The sequence below is a fragment of the Cnephaeus nilssonii genome, assembly GCF_951640355.1.
Source record: "Cnephaeus nilssonii genome assembly, chromosome: 19".
NCBI lineage: Eukaryota > Metazoa > Chordata > Mammalia > Chiroptera > Vespertilionidae > Cnephaeus > Cnephaeus nilssonii.
In genome coordinates, this window is record NC_137090.1 from 2,725,777 (window position 1) to 2,742,229 (window position 16,453).

At 60.7% G+C, this 16,453-nt stretch overlaps 1 protein-coding gene across 1 annotated transcript; it reads left to right on the plus strand.

The window, feature by feature from the left end:
* Window positions 1-1,814: 1,814 nt before the first annotated feature.
* Window positions 1,815-16,453, plus strand: ST6GALNAC1 (ST6 N-acetylgalactosaminide alpha-2,6-sialyltransferase 1; the record flags this gene model as incomplete). Its single annotated transcript, XM_079798625.1, has 9 exons — window positions 1,815-3,354; window positions 11,759-12,455; window positions 13,584-13,752; window positions 13,854-14,025; window positions 14,161-14,299; window positions 14,615-14,718; window positions 15,833-15,922; window positions 16,014-16,113; window positions 16,262-16,453. The coding sequence occupies exons 1-9, from the start codon at window positions 3,224-3,226 to the stop codon at window positions 16,451-16,453; spliced, it is 1,794 nt and encodes a 597-aa protein (XP_079654751.1). The 5' UTR covers window positions 1,815-3,223.

Here is a 16,453-nt window from a genome sequence, read left to right on the forward strand (position 1 = left end):
GCACGCTCCACACTGGGGATCGAGCCCGCAACCCGGGCATGTGCCCTTGACCAGAATCGAACAGGGACCTCCTGGTTCATAGGCCGATGCTCAACCACTGAGCCACACCGGCGGGGGCCCATTTGGATATTTATAACGTCATTCGCAGGCCATACAAAACGATCAGCTTAAACATTAGCCTGATATTGAGTCAAACATTCCATTAACTCACCCCTAAGGCCTTGGCAGGGCCAGACCAGGTGATTTCTCAGGCCTTATAGGGCCCGAGGGCCGGACGTTCCCCACCCCTGCTCTAAATCGTCAGGGTGGTCTTAGAGCAGAGGGAATCTGAAGGTGACACTTCCCAGGAATTCCAATCCTGGAGCGACCCCAAGGCACCCTCCCCCTGAAGAGCAGCCCCCAGGTGGACAGATTCTGTGGGGTCTGATCCCCTCCCCCCTGTGGAAAACCCGGTTTTGCCCCCATTCGCAATTCAGTTTAAGAATCCTTCCTCTCTGTGAACTGTACTTCTCTGAATCGGTCGTTCCGCCCGCCTGGCTGTCAGGAGTGCAATAATCTCTTGAGCACATCTCCACGTTTCCTGTCTGTGTGAGGGTCGGGAGCTTACCTATCTCTGAGAATCCTGCCTGCTGTTAGACTCACATCCTGGAGAGAGAGAGACTCCTGCCGGAAGCTTTGGCTGAAAAAGGGGAGCAAGGTAGAACTTAGCATCAAACAAACATTGTCACGGTGCTTCACAAACTCCCGGAAAGCCCCAGGCTGCCCAGGCGCAGCGCAGCGGGGGCTGGAACCTGAGAACCAGGAAACCAGGACTCTGACCACCCACCTCCACGCCTCCACGGCTGACTTCGAGAACTCCAAGTTCAACCAGCCCGAGGGGCAAGGCACAGGTCGGCACCGTGGCTCAGCTGGCACCGGCGGCCAACTGGGTCCCCACACTCGGTGGAGGCCCGTAGCCCGTCTCTTCAAACACGGTGAAATGAAAAAGACACTTTGTTTAATCAAACCCAGGCGGCGGGTCAGAAAACGCCTCCCTGTGCACTTGGCCTGGCATTGCCCACGGGCACCAGGGCGGAGGGTAACTGCTTGTACCAAGTGTGCCGGCAAACCCGGGGGAAAGAATTAAAGGCAGAATTTTGTGGGGCTTTTAAAAATATATATTGTCATTGATTTCAGAGAGGAAGGGAGAGGGAGGGACTCTCTGAAAGAGAAACGATGAGGAGAGAGAATCATGGATCGGCTGCCTCCTGCACGCCCCACACTGGGGATCGAACCAGCAACCCGGGCCTGTGCCCTGACCCGGAATGGAACCGTGCCCTCCCGGTTCACAGGCCGATGCTCAACCCCTGAGCCACGCCGGCCGGGCGAGGCAGTTTTGACTGGACTCAGGCCTGTTGAGAAATGTTTGGAGAGCCGGCGTGTGGGCGCGGACAGGTTAGGTGTGCCGGGAGAGAGACAGACCCATCAGTCCTGGGGGGTTCCTCCTCGCTCACGGCCCACCCCCCGGAACGGTGCCCGCCGCGGGGGCCACCCTTGCGGACAGAGGAAGCCGTCAGTGCTGGGGTGACGCTCCGCTGCTCAGACGCCGTTCTCCTTTTCCATCCGCCCCGGGACGGGGGCTGTTCCAGCCTTCACTGGCGCTGCCCGAGGGCGGGCCCCGGACGCCCAGAACTGAGGGCTGAGCACCCAGAGGTATGGCCGCTCCCCAGACCTCCAGCGGCACCGGCCCCTCACTCCCCTCTCTCCTGACGCACCTGCTGGGCGCACCTGCCCCACGCGCTGTACGCAGTGTTTTCTAAGTGAATCACCTGCTGCTTCTCCGCCTGTTCTGTTTTCCTCACTGATCTCCACGTGATTCTCCGAGGGGGCCCTTGGCCCCGAGCGTGTGTTCTTTGTTCCCCGTCAGGCAGCTGAGGGCTCCTCAGGCGCCTGAGCCTCAGGGGAGAAGGAGCCTCGGGCCAGCTGGGTCTGGTCCCTCACCCTGAGCTCCCTCCGGGGTCCTGGCCAAGCTGCTCCTCCCGGAGGCCACGTCCTTGACTGTGAAGTGGGGCTGACGACAGCGCCCGCTCCTGGAGGGGCTGGGAGGTCGCCCGGTGCAGGGCCCGCGTCCTGCCCGCTGGCGGGTCACTGCGGAGGAGAAGGCGGAACAGCAGGGCGGGTGCCTGCTCTTCGCGTGTCTGACCCCACGCGGGAGGGGCCTCGCTCTTCCCTTTTGCAGGGAGGCGGGAGGCTTAAGGACCTTGTCCACGGTCCCGGGAGGCGGGGGGCTGATCCCAGGCCTCTGTGGGCAGTCCACCAAGTGCGCACCGGGTCCTGACAACTTTGTTCATTGAACAACACGGTGCGCCCCGTAAACCAGTGGTTCTCAGCTAGGCCACCTCCTGGGAACTGAAGAAACACCCGCCCCGGCAAAGGACCCAGCCCCCGAGATGCTGGTTTAATTGGCTGGGGGTGCAGCCTGGGCGTTAGCATGTGTTCAAGCCTCCCAGGTGACCCCTGTGCACCTGAGATGGCGAACTGCTCCCCTAAATACTTAGGATGGTCTTTCCCCGCTTAAATGTCTTTTTATTGGTTTCAGAGAGGAAGGGAGAGGGGGAGAGAGAGAGAAACATCCATGACGAGAGAGAATCATTGGTCGGCTGAAACCTGCACGCCCCACCCTGGGGATCAAGCCCGAAACCCGGGCCTGTGCCCTGACCGGGAATTGAACCATGACCTCCTGGTTCAGAGGTCGACGCTCACCACTGAGCCACACCAGCCGGGCTTTAGGATGGTCTTTTAAGAAAAGATTGCCTGGGGGCCTCGAACCTAATGGGTCCCCTTATTTTTGTCATAAAACTCACCTCGTGCGTGGAGGCCGTGCACGCGTCCGGGGTCCCCACGGGTGTGGAACTGCTGACGAAAGCGAGGTTCCTGCCACCTGACGCGTGTTTGCTGTACACGGAGTCCTCCGCCCCGAGGCTGGCCTCAGGACAAAGGGAAGGAAGGGGAACTTGTCTGAACAAAAGGAGTTTTCCTTCCAGACGGGCCTGGGCCTCCACACAGCCCAGCGGCTCCTCCTCCCTGGCAGACACCTGTACGCCCGGGGTTCCTCCCCGTGGCTCCATGAGGACAAAGGGTGTGCACTCCCCGGCCAGGATCCCCGAGCCATTCATCTCGCTGCCGCAGTCCGTGCCAAGGCCCCGGGACATGCAGACGTCTCCCGAGGGCCCGACCCGCCAGCATGAGGCCCCACCTGCCGAGGCTCGGTCACCCGGGCCGCGCTGCCCACTGGCTCGTGCTTCTGGCCGGGCTGATTTTCCTCCTGTTCACCCTGTCCGCCCTCGTGAAGGAACCGAGTACAAAGCCCACCAGGTAAGATCCTGACCTTGCCAAGCTCCTCGCCATCTGTTAGAGGAAACGGAAACTAGAGGGAGACACGGCTGTGCCCACGTGGGGGACAGGGACCGGGAACGCGGTCCAGAGCCACTGCCCAGGGGAAGCCTGGGGACCGTGGAGGCGGTGGGAGCGGGGATGCCACGGGACTGGGGCTCCAGAAGGCAGACAGGCAGCAAGAGTATGTCCCCCCGGGACTGAGTTTTCAGGGCAGCTCTGGGTTAGTTCTCACGGGCCATTCAGGGTCTCGAAGCAAAAGACTTACCCCGTGTACTCATTCCATTCCCTTCATAATCACGCTCTCCCTAAGAAGCCTGTCGCGTTGGGAGGCAGCTTAAACTCTGGGCCTCAACAATCCTTGGGAAGAATTTTCTAGACCAGTTTTCTATTGATTTCAGAGAGAGGAAGGGAGAGGGGGAGAGAGAGAGAAACATCAATGATGAGAGAGAATAACTAATCAACTGCCTCCTGCACACCCCACACTCGGGATTCAGCCCTCACCACCCCGGGCAAGAGCCCTGACTGGGAATCGAACCATGACCTCCTGGTTCATTGGTCGACGTGCAACCACTGAGCCACACTGGCCGGGCTAGACCAGTTTTCTTAGAGAACAAACACATCTCCAGCAGTGAGAGACCCTGTTCCATCTCTACCCACTCTTTGGGGGTGACCACTCTTTTTTTTCTTCTTTTTTTAAAATATATTTTATTGATTTTTTACAGAGAGGAAGGGAGAGGGAGAGAGAGCCAGAAACATCGATGAGAGAGAAACATCGATCAGCTGCCTCCTGCACACCCCCTACTGGGGATGTGCCCGAAACCAAGGTACATGCCCTTGACCGGAATCGAACCTGGGACCTTTCAGTCCGCAGGCCGACGCTCTATCCACTGAGCCAAACCGGTTTCGGCTGGGGGTGACCACTCTTAATACTGGGGTGTATATGTACTTATGATGTTATTGCAGCTAACACTTCTGTAGAATCCTCCAGATGCCAGGCAGGATCATTTAGGCTTTGTGTGTATTCACTCACTAATGCTTATGATTGTGAGCATCCTGAAACGCAGAGAGCTTACGTGAGTCACCCTGCTGGTCAGTTTCAGGGCCAGGATCCAAACCCGGCGTTTGGGTTCCACAGCCTGTGCTCCTTGCCGTGGGCTCTGCAAGCCCTCACGTGGGTCAGCGGAGAGGTCGACAGGCAGGGAAGTAGGTGGGTGACAGGTGGATAAATACACGTTGGTCCACAGGTCGACTTTTTTAAAAAAAATATATTGTATTGATTTTTTACAGAGATGAAGGGAGAGGGATAGAGAGTTAGAAACATCGATCAGCTGCCTCCTGCACACCTCCTACTGGGGATGTGTCCGCAACCAAGGTACATGCCCTTGACCGGAATCGAACCTGGGACCCTTGAGTCCACAGGCCGAGGCTCTATCCACTGAGCCACACCGGTCAGGGCACAGGTCGACTTCTTAAATCAACACTAGTTCACGGGCATCCTCCCCCGGGGCTCATGCAGACCTGCCCCCTTCCTTTTCCTGGCTGTATGGGACTCCACGGGAGGGGTGTCATTTAGTCAGTTAGTTCCTATCGATTGACACTCAGTTGTCACTCATTTTTCACACACGGGTGTGTCCTCACGTTAAGTGTTTCTGTAGGTAGATTTCTGGAAGCGGCCTTGCCGAGACCAGGGCTGGGTTCACATTACGGAGCGATGGATACCATCAATGCTCCTCTGAAAAGCTTACGTCACCAGGTGCGCGTGACCTCTGACCTCCGTGGAACTCTGACCATCAGCACTGTCGAAGCTCAATCTGCTGACCCTTGAAAGTGTGTTCCCCTTTTTCATCGGCATTCCTCGGGCCACTGCTGAATCTGAGGATCCTTTTAGTTTCTAATCATTTGTATTTTTCTACGAATTACCTGTTCATAGCTTTTGTGTGTGTGTTTAAATTATCTTCTTTTTTTTTTTCATTTGTAGCAGCTTTTTGCGCATTAGGAATATTAATCCTCTCCTATCATATGTGTAACCATACTCCAACCGTTTTCTCCAGGCTGATATTTGGGTTTTTGTTTTTATCGCATTTTTTTGTGGTATCTTATGTCACACACAAATAATCTTATGCAGATGAAATTTGTCTGTCTTTTCCCTTATGGCCACTAGACTCTGTGCATTCCTAGGAAAGTTTGCCCCAGTCCAAAGCGATATAAATTGTCTTCCATAGTTTCTACTTCTGTTATGTATGCTCCAATAGTTACTCTACCTGAAACCTATCTGTGTGTCGGTGTAAATATGGGTTTGTATATGTTGGAAGTCTTTGGATTGCAAATGACAAAGACTGGACTCGACCTGGTTTACATAAGAAGGTCAGGTGCGCTGTCCCGTGAGGCTCCGGTGGCTGGGAGCGCCGGAAGGCTGCCTGTCTGACTCCCAGCCAGGCTGTGGGCTCAATCCCAGGTAGGGGACTCAGAGGAGGCAGCCGATTGGTTGATGTTTCACTCTCACATCGATGCTTCTCCCTTCCTCTCTCTCCCTTAAAAAAAAAAAAAAAGCCAATAAGTAAGAAGCTAAGGGAGGGAGAGAATGAGAGTGTTTGGGGCGCGGGCCTGGGAGTGGGAGTGGGGACTGAGCTGCACAGGAATCCTGACCAGGGTCCCTGGCCTCCTCCCCCGCCCAGTGCTCCGTGCCGGGAGTCGGAGGGAGACCTGAGTACCCGGCACCTGTTTCTGGTCGGAGAGTTCTAAAGGGGGAAGGGGGTGCCACTGTCCCTGGGGTCGTGTCCCTGGGAGAAGGCCAGTGCCCTCCGCCCACCCGGGTCCTCACAGCCCAGGATGCTGTGGGGGCAGCTCAGCCCGGTTCCGGTTCCGAGGGATCCGAGCCCCAAAACCGCCCAGGTGCCCGCTGGGGCCAAGGAACGGGACCCCAGGAAAGTGCTTGGGGACACTGAGTGCCGCCGGGGCAGAGGGACACATGGTCCTGGGGGACCTGTGTGAGGAGACCCTCAGGACAAAGGAGAGCCCCCAGGAAAGCCATGTTGACCGACCCTGCGGAGACCCCCAAGCCGGCATCGCACAGACGCCCCGGACAGGTGGCCACTGAAGTGTCACCCGGGAGAGCCGCATTCTCCCTGTCTGACGGGGTCCTGCTGCCCCTCCTTCCAGCCTCCCCACCGCTCAGCCCCAAGCCAGGGTCTTGCCTCTGGCCGGCTGGCGGGGGAGTGGGGGGCGGGGGGGAGGGAGGGGCAAGGCCAGGAGAGTGACCGAGCACAAAGCCGTCATTCAGACGCCGGAAGCGCTATTCCTGCGGTGCTTGAGGAGGGAGAACGTTTGCCAAGGTGTCTGCCTGGTGCCTGGGGCTCCGTCCTCTCTCGCACCTGTTGTTAGAGGCATGCCCGTTCCCAGAGGTGGGCGCCGCAGAGGATCAGCGGCTGGTGCCAGCGACACACAGGGAGGACCGGGCGGTGTGGCCTTGGGGAGGGGGGAGGGGGGAGGGCGGCTGCAGGTGCCACCTCTCCAGTGTGTAGACTGACTTTCAACCATCGGAAGTGACTGAAGTTGGTGCCTCTGCCCAGGACACCAGGGACAGTTCCCTGAGACTCACACGGTCCCCATAAGTGAGTTCCAAACCCGTGACCGGTGACCGGGAGCGACTGCCGGGCCGAGGTCCCAGGGGCGGGGGAGGCGGACTCTGTCCGTGGGAGCTGCAGAGAGGAGGGGGGCTCGGGGTGGCAGGGTCGGGAGCCTCAGGGAAGGCGTGTGGTGGGGACGGAACACCAGGCGGTGACCTGAATGAGTGTCCTCTGGGCTGGGCCCGGGAGGCCTGCCTCACAGAGTGAAGGGCTCAGCCCTGCGCGGAGGGGGGCCATTAGGAAGGGGGGCCGAGGTGCTGCCCCTGAGCGGCTCTCCTAGAGCCGTCAGTCTGTGGGAAGGAGGGGTGAGTCACCACGGGGCCTGACCAGGGGTCACGGGCAGGTCATCCCACAGTGAATGGAGGGACCCAGGCCCACAGGCGCCCGCGGAGAAGGGGATCTGGCCTGGGACAGTGACCGGAGCAGGAAGAAGTGGAAAATCAAGGGAGGCTTAGCCGTAACCGGCTTGGCTCGGTGGATAGAGCACCAGCCTGCGGACGGAAGGGTCCCGGGGTCGATTTCGGTCAAGGGCACGTGCCTCAGTTGCAGGCTCCTCCCTGGCCCAGGCCTTGGTCGGGGGCCGTGCAGGAGGCAACTAATCGATGTGCTTCTCTCACATGGATGTTTCTCTTCTACTCTCCCTAAAAATCAATAGGAAAATATCCTCAGGTGAGGATTAACAAAAAGAGAGGGAGGGAGGGAGAGAGGGGGGGAGGGAAAGGAGGGGGAGGGAGGGAGGGAGGGGAGGAGGGAGAGGGAGGCCAGTGATAGGAGTGTTGCAATGGAGACACTCATCCCCACGGTGCTGCTGGGCCGCGGCGAGGACAGTCAGGAACTAAAGGGAGCCACGCTGCTGTGGCTCAGTTGGTTGGGTGTCGTCTCTCGCATCCAAGGGTCACAAGTTCAACTCCCAGCAGGGCACATGCCCAGGTTGCAGCTCGGTCCCCGGTGAGGGGCGTGCAGGAGGCAGCCAGTGGAGGTGCCCTCTCACATCGATGTTTCTCTCCCTCCCCCTCTCTCTGAAAATCTACAAACTATTCTTAAAAGAAAGAAAGAAAGAAAGAAAGAAAGAAAGAAAGAAAGAAAGAAAGAAAGAAAGAAAGAAAGAAAGAAAGAAAGAAAGAAAGAAAGAAGAAAAAAGAAGAAAGGAAGAAAGGAAAAGAGAGGGAGCTGTAAACCACCAACCCCATGAGGGAGGAGAGTTTGCCAAGGTCAGGAAACCTTGGTGTGTGAAGGTCACTCATTATCAAAGGGCTGTTGGCACTTTTATGACACTTTTATGGCACTTTTATGGCACTTTTATGGCACTTTTATGGCATGATCATTTCAGAGTTGGAGGAGGTTTGCAGATAGTAACCTGGGCTCACGGGTCCTGTGTGTTATCTCTGATTATCCGTTTACAAACTGAAGAGGAGGAGGCTCAAAAGGTTTAACGCATGCGTGGGATGCGTGTGGTCGCAGCAGGAGGGGTAAGGAACCCCCGAGTCCATGCGGGGCAGCCTGTGGGCAAGACCCGTTCCCGCAGGGCGCAGGGTGGGGCGGCGAGAAGGCAGCGTCCGCACCTGCTGAGACGGGACATTTGGCAGCGGAGCGTGGCCAAGGGAGAGAGCGGGCCACGTCCGAAACGGGAAAAGGCGCCCGGGTGGGAGGGGAGGCTGATTAACGATGAACGTGGCGACCACCAGTGCCAGGCTGGGTCTCGGCCTCGGCCTCGGCCACTGACCGTCTAGCAAGCCTTTCGGGCGGACACTATCATCACCCTCACCTCCTCGTACAGATAAAGGGGGTCAGGTCACCTGTCCAAGGTCACCTGTCACTTCCGCTCAAACCCAGCGGGCCAGCCCAGCGCCACGCCTCAGCCAGGACCCCGGCGGGCATCACCCGCCCTCTATCGCAGCCGCCGGGACACGAGGCGTAAACCCAAAGTTGTTGTTTTTTTCTGAATTTCTTGTGGGTGGGAACCAACCGTCTTATTTGTCTCCACGTCCCAGTCACTGAACGGGGCCTGGGCCAGTGCAGGCCACACGGCACCGCATCCCCCTCCCGGGAAAGACCGCTGTCTCGCCGAGGCTTCAGGCGGCGTGCGCTTTGAACACTTAGTCTTGTCTTTGCTCCCAGGTCCCCTCGTGTGATGTAGACTTAAGAACTTAGAGGGAGCCCTGACCGGTGTGGCTCAGTGGATAGAGCGTCGGCCTGCGGACTCAAGGGTCCCAGGTTCGATTCCGGTCAAGGGCATGTACCTTGGTTGCGGGCACATCCCCAGTAGGGGGTGTGCGGGAGGCAGCTGATCAATGTTTCTAACTCTGTCCCTCTCCCTTCCTCTCTGTAAAACATCAATAAAACATATTAAAAAAAAAAAAAAAAGAAGAACTCAGAGGGAGGCCCTAGCGGGTTTGGCTCAGTGGACAGAGCGTTGGCCTTTGGAACAAAGGGTCCGAGTTTGATTCCGGTCAAGGGCACGTACCTCGGTGGCAGGCTCCTCCCTGGCCCGGCCCTGGTCGGGACTCATGCAGGGGGCAACCAATCAATGTGTTTCTCTCACATGGATGTTTCTCTCTCTCTTTCCCTCTCTCTTCCACTCTCTCTGAAAATCAATGGGAAAATACTAGTATCCTCAGGTGAGGATTAACAAACAAACAAAGAATTTAGAGGGAGGAGGATGCCAAATTGTTTGTTTCATTTATGGAAATAGAGCAGTGTGATCCCTGCTAACGATACATTTATTTTCCAAAGTGCAACATTTTATTTTCCAAAGTGCAACATTTTATATTCCAAAGTGCAACATTTTATATTCCAAAGTGCAACATTTTATACTTTTACCTCCCAAATAGATCAGCGTTAGGAAATTAAATTGCTGCTGGCGTGGCTGTGATCCATGAGTGACTTGCCTGGGCCTCTGAACTCCAGGCTCTCCATAGAAAAAGGTCCCCCCGCCCGCCCTCCACCCCAGCCCAGCCCAGGGTGTACAAACCCACTCAGCAAACACCGTCCCTGAGACTCGGTAATGCCTGGATAAACACCCGCCTCCTTAGCAATCACAGGTGTGTGTGATTATAGGGGATTAAAGTGAAATATAATGGCATCATGTTGTCACTCCCTGGGCCATTGCTAAGACTTCCCATAAAAACAGATGTGGCGTTTCCGGGCTGAACGGGCGGGCGGGGGCCGCTGTCTCTTGCCCCTCGATGGGCCCGCAGAGAGGGGCCCGGTGCTGTCTCCTCAGGGCCCACAGGCAGCTGGTGCTGCAGGGTGACCGGTGGAACGGACCGGACCACCGGCCCCCCATCCCCGCTCACAGCCAGGCCGGGTGCTGGACGCTGGCCAGGAAAACGCCAACTGGCCTCCTGAGGTTTGGGGACAGGAAGTGGAGGCGAATCCAGGAGTCAGCCCCGTAGCAGCAGCTGTTTGCCAAGTGGGGTTAGCACCCCGGCGTCCGGGTTGCCCTTGGAGCTTAAGCTCAATTATCAGCTTACAGGGCAGCTCGGGGAGACCCATCCCAAGCGCATGCGCTCCGTCTTTCTCCTGAACAGAGCAGCACAGACCCATCGCCAGCTTTCCCTGGGCAGTGGCCAGCATTCTTTATTTTTTTATGAATATATTTTTATTGACTTCAGAGAGGAAGGGAGAGGGAGGGAGAGCGATAGAAACATCAATGATGAGAGAGAATCATCTATCGGCTGCCTCCTGCCCCACACTGGGGATTGAGCCCACAACCCGGGCATGGGGTGGCATTCTTTCAGAGTGAATACTCTGGGGGTGTCTGCCATCTCAGGAGCCAGTGACCCCCTCTTTCCCTTGAGACTGACCTCCTTCTATGCACAGGGTGGACCCCAGGATGTCACCCATTGTGTTACCTAGACCCCTGGCCAGGGATGGAGAAAGGACCCAAGGGGGTGAGACTCTCGGCCCCCAAAATGCCACATGGGGAGCATAGAGAGCCGACAGCCCCCAGAACAGGCGCCGGGGGGTGGCCGTCCCCCACACCACGTGGGCTGCTGGGCAGCGAGAAAGAGAAGGAGCCGCCGCAGGGGACTGAGCCCCGAGCCCGGCTCTGACCCTCCGAGAGGCTCAGCACTCCTCGCTGCTGGGCTCCTCCGCACACGTTCCAGCCGTACGACCGCAGGCAGCGCCTCCAGAGAATCCGAAAGGCAGGCCCGGGCCAAGGCTCGGGATTTCAGTCAAGGCTGGCAGCCTGGTCTTGGCATCAAAGCGTCTCTTCCCCGTTTTCTGTGAACAAGGTTGCCACTGTTCCCTACACTTCATTTGAAAAAACAAAACATAAACAACCCAAGGTCGACTGAAGGGCACAGTCACGCACATCCAAGGTGCCAGGTCCCAGGCCACACAAACTCCATCTGGAGCAGTGTCCCTGGGAGCCACGGAGAAGCCGGCAGAGAGGAAGGGAGGGGGGAGGGAGAAACATCAACGATGAGAGAGAACCACCGACCGGCTGCCTCCTGCACGCCCCACACGGATCCCCGCTGGGGATCGACCCGCAACCTGGCGTGTGCCCTGCCTGGGAATCACCTGTGACCTCCTGGTTCATAGGTCGGTGCTCCACCCCCGAGCCCCGGCCGGCCAGGCAGGTTTCTCAGCGGCCAGCGGCCGGCGGGGAGTCCCCGGAGGCGAGGCTTCCTCCCTGGCCGGTGGGGATGCTGCTTCCGCTCCTCGTTCCTCGCGCACAGCACTGGTTTGCAGTGGGCCTGAGGCCCACGCTTCTGCTCCCTCCCCCTTCATCAGACGTTCTCTGTCCCCAGGCATCACAGGACAGAGGACATTGAAGAGCGGTCAGGGCGGCCACTGCAGAAGACCACGGCCCCGGCGCCCCCCGTGGACAGATGGGCCCCCACCCACGCAGGGTCCACGCGGGAGAGCAGCACGCTGGACACGCACCCTGAGGCCACGGACCACACGGAGGCCACGGATCACACAGAGGTCACGGGCCACACGGAGGCCATGGGCCACACAGAGGCCACGGGTCACACAGAGGTCACGGGCCACACGGAGGCCACGGGCCACACGGAGGCCACGGGCCACATCGCGGCCAGGACGACCGGCACGGCCAGGACGGCACTGTTCAGGAGTCAGGGCACCACGGTGGGCACGCCGTCTCCGCGCAGTCGGGCCGGGGGGCCGGCCCCCCCCGGGACAGGGGCACCGCGGGTTCTGGATGCGAGGACAAGCGAAGGGAGGAGGGACAAGAACGAGACGCCGACAGCCGCGGGGACAGTGCCGGCGCAGCCCCGGGCACCCACGGCAGGGACGCCCATGCCGGCCCCCACGGGAGCAGGGTCACCCGCGAGGGGAACCAAAGGGGCGACCACGGCGCCGGCCGCCCCTTCCCGGAGCCCCACCGCACGGACCACCCCCAGGCTGCGGGCCGCCAACTTCAAGGCCGAGCCCAAGTGGGATTTTGAGGAACAATACAGCGTGGACGTGGGGGGCTTGCAGACGGTGAGTTTGGCCAGGACCCCTGCCCTCTGCCTCCGCCTCCGCCGCCCCTCCTGGCACTCAGCCCACCCCCCCGCCCTCGCCTCCCAGGCTCCGCTCCTAGGCTCTGCCTGGTGCCACCCCCGGGGCCGCCCCGTCCTTCCTTCCTACACCACCGCCCCCGGGGGGAGGCCGGCCCCACAGGAAGGTGTGAGCAAGGAGCCCCCGGGGCTCCGGACAACCAGAGCCTGGCTGTGTGTGTGCTTCGGAGCAACGCCACCGCGCGCAGCCGCTGGTTTCAAAGTGCAGGGAGCGGGGCCGCAGAGGGCTGTCCATCGGGTGACCGAGCGCTACCGGCTCTGGGGTTTGACCCCCAGCCCCCATCCTCTGGTGGGTAGGAGGCGGGGGGCAGGGACTAACAGACAAGAATACCCAACCAGGGGTTGGCTTCGACCCATGAACCAGGAGGTCAGGGTTCAGTTCCCGTCAAGGGCACATGCCCAGGTTGCAGGCTCGATCCCCAGTAGGGGGTGTGCAGGAGGCAGCCGATCCATGATTCTCTCTCATCATTGATGTTTCTTTCTCTCTCCCTCTCCCGTCCTCTCTGAGATCAATTATATGTGTGTGTGTGTGTGTGTATGTACATATGTGTATATGTACATCTATGTGTGTATACGTATATGTACATATATGTATATGTATGTGTATATATTGAAGAATGCCCAACCAGGTGCCCAGCGCTAGCGCTTGGCAATACTTTGTCTTCTGCATAGAGTGGTCCCACCTCCCCTCGCTTCCATCCCTGAGAAATCACCACAGGAAGCCACACTGGAACCATGTGCTCTTACACATAACTGCTACCATGCCCAGGCAGCACACGGGCCATGTGCTCTTACACATAACTGCTACCATGCCCAGGCAGCACACAGACCACCCCGCCCGGCTGTCCCACTTCCCTCGCGCTTACCAAGGGCCTGGCCTGAGGCCTTGAGGGCCAAGAACGCCCGCCCTCGGGGAAGCCTCAGGCCGCCCGCAGGAGGGACGAGGTAGCAGAGGCGGTGCCTTCCCGACTTTGAGGCCTGCTCTCCGCCCCCTGCGCCCGGCCCGGCCATGGCCCTCCTGGCACCTGCCTGACGGCCCCCCTGCGTTCAGACCTGCCCCGACTCCGTGAAGGTGAGAGCCTCCAAGTCGCTCTGGCTCCAGCGCCTCTTCCTGCCCAACCTCACCCTCTTCCTGGACTCCACGCGCTTCAACCAGAGCGAGTGGGAGCGCCTGGAACACTTCCCTCCGCCCTTCGGCTTCATGGAGCTCAACCACTCCCGTGAGTGCCTGCCTCCGCCCGGCCTGGGTCTGCCTCCTCCCCGGGCCACCAGCCCTGGCCCCCGGGGCTCTGACTGCCCCCCCCCCCCCCCCCCGTTCCAGTGGTGCAGGAGGTCGTGACCCGCTTCCCTCCGGTGGCCCAGCAGCAGCTGCTCCTGGCCGGCCTCCCTGCGGGGGGCACCCAGTGCGTCAGCTGCGCCGTGGTGGGCAACGGGGGCATCCTGAACGACTCCCACGTGGGCCAGGAGATCGACGGCCACGACTACGTGTTCCGGTGAGCCCCCCCCCGCCCCAGCCTCTCCTACGGGCCTGGCTCTCTGAGCGCGGCCGGTGTCCAGGCACCTCCTCCATCCCTCCTTCCTCTGCGCCCGGGGGTCTGTCTGACCTCTGTGTCTGTCCTTCCGCACAGATTGAGCGGCGCCATCACTAAGGGCTACGAGCAGGACGTGGGCACGCGGACCTCTTTCTACGGCTTCACCGCCTTCTCCCTCACGCAGTCCCTGTACCTGCTGGGCAGCCGGGGCTTCCGGCACGTGCCGCTGGGGAAGGTGAGCGGAGGGAGGGCCCGGCCGGCCGGCCTGCGAGAGGGGAGCGCCCAGGTGAGCCGGGCGAGCATCCGGCCTGGAGGCCGCGCTGGGTACAGGCCTGGAGGCCGCGGTGGGTACAGGCTCCGCTCGCAGGGAGGAGGCGGGGGGGGCGGGGCGGGGGGACCAGGCCTGGGAGCCGCAGGGGGCGGGCTGCGGTGGGTACAGGCTCCGCTCGCAGGGAGGAGGCGGGGGGGCGGGGCGGGGGGACCAGGCCTGGGAGCCGCAGGGGGCGGGCTGGAGGCAGAGCCGGGCCCCAGCCCCGTCCTTGGTCCCCAGGACGTCCGCTACCTGCACTTCCTGGAAGGCACCCGGGACTACGAGTGGCTGGAGGCGCTGCTCCTGAACCAGACCTTCAAGAGGGGCAGCCTCTTCTGGTTCAGGTACCGCCCGCCCAGCAGTGCCGTGTGTGTGTGTGCGTGCGTGTGCGTGGTGAGCAGTGCCGTGTGCATGTGTGCGTGCGTGTGCGTGGTGAGCAGTGCCGTGTGTGCGTGTGCATGGTGAGCAGTGCCGTGTGTATGTGTGCGTGCGCGTGTGTGGTGAGCAGTGCCGTGTGTGCATGCGTGTGCGTGTGCGTGTGCGTGGTGAGCAGTGCCGTGTGTGCGTGCATGTGCGTGTGCGTGGTGAGCAGTGCCGTGTGTGTGCATGTGTGTGCGCGTGGTGAGCAGTGCCGTGTGTGCGTGGTGAGCAGTGCCGTGTGTGCGTGGTGAGCAGTGCCGTGTGCGTGGTGAGCAGTGCCGTGTGTGCATGCGTGTGCGTGTGCGTGGTGAGCAGTGCCGTGTGTGTGCATGTGTGTGCGCGTGGTGAGCAGTGCCGTGTGTGCGTGTGCGTGGTGAGCAGTGCCGTGTGTGCGTGGTGAGCAGTGCCGTGTGTGCATGCGTGTGCGTGTGCGTGGTGAGCAGTGCCGTGTGTGCGTGCATGTGCGTGTGCGTGGTGAGCAGTGCCGTGTGTGTGCATGTGTGTGCGCGTGGTGAGCAGTGCCGTGTGTGCGTGGTGAGCAGTGCCGTGTGCGTGGTGAGCAGTGCCGTGTGTGCATGCGTGTGCGTGTGCGTGGTGAGCAGTGCCGTGTGTGCGTGCATGTGCGTGTGCGTGGTGAGCAGTGCCGTGTGTGTGCATGTGTGTGCGCGTGGTGAGCAGTGCCGTGTGTGCGTGGTGAGCAGTGCCGTGTGCGTGGTGAGCAGTGCCGTGTGTGCGTGTGCGTGGTGAGCAGTGCCGTGTGTGCGTGGTGAGCAGTGCCGTGTGTGCATGTGTGTGCGTGCGTGTGCGTGGTGAGCAGTGCCGTGTGCATGTGCGTGTGCGTGGTGAGCAGTGCCGTGTGCGTGTGTGCGTGCGTGTGCGTGGTGAGCAGTGCCGTGTGCGTGGTGAGCAGTGCCGTGTGTGCGTGGTGAGCAGTGCCGTGTGTGCGTGGTGAGCAGTGCCGTGTGTGCGTGGTGAGCAGCTGCGGCGGCCAGGCCCCAGGGCGGGAGGAGGCTGAGCCGGCGGCCCTCCTGTCCGCAGGCAGAGGCCTCAGGTGGCCTTCCGCGAAGCCCTGCGGCTGGACCGGTACCTGCTGCTGCACCCGGACCTGCTGCGCTACATGAAGAACCGGTGGGCCGCGCCCGGGAAGGGGCGGGGGGGGGGGGGGCGCGTGCTGTGCGCAGCCTCCTGACGCGGGCGGGGGGGGGGGGGGGTGTTCCAGGTTCCTGCGGTCGAGCACCCTGGACACTGCGCAGTGGCGGATCTACCGGCCCTCCACCGGGGCCCTGCTGCTCCTCACGGCCCTGCAGCTCTGCGACAAGGCGAGGAGCGGGCGGGGGCGCGGCTCTGGGGTTCCCCGCCGCCCAGGGCCTGCACCCAGACCTGGAGGGGGGGGGGGCACCACAGCGCACAGACCTGAGAAGAGGCCAGGAGAGCGACGCAGGCCGTTTCTCTCCAACCCCCACGCAGGTGAGCGCCTACGGCTTCATCACCGCGGGCCACGAGCGCTTCTCCGACCACTACTACGACCGGGCGTGGAAGCAGACCGTCTTCTACATCAACCACGACTTCGGCCTCGAGAGGGCGCTCTGGAAGCGGCTGCACGACGAGGGCATCATCCGGCTGTACCAGCGCCCCGCGGCGCCCCAGCGGAGGGTCTGA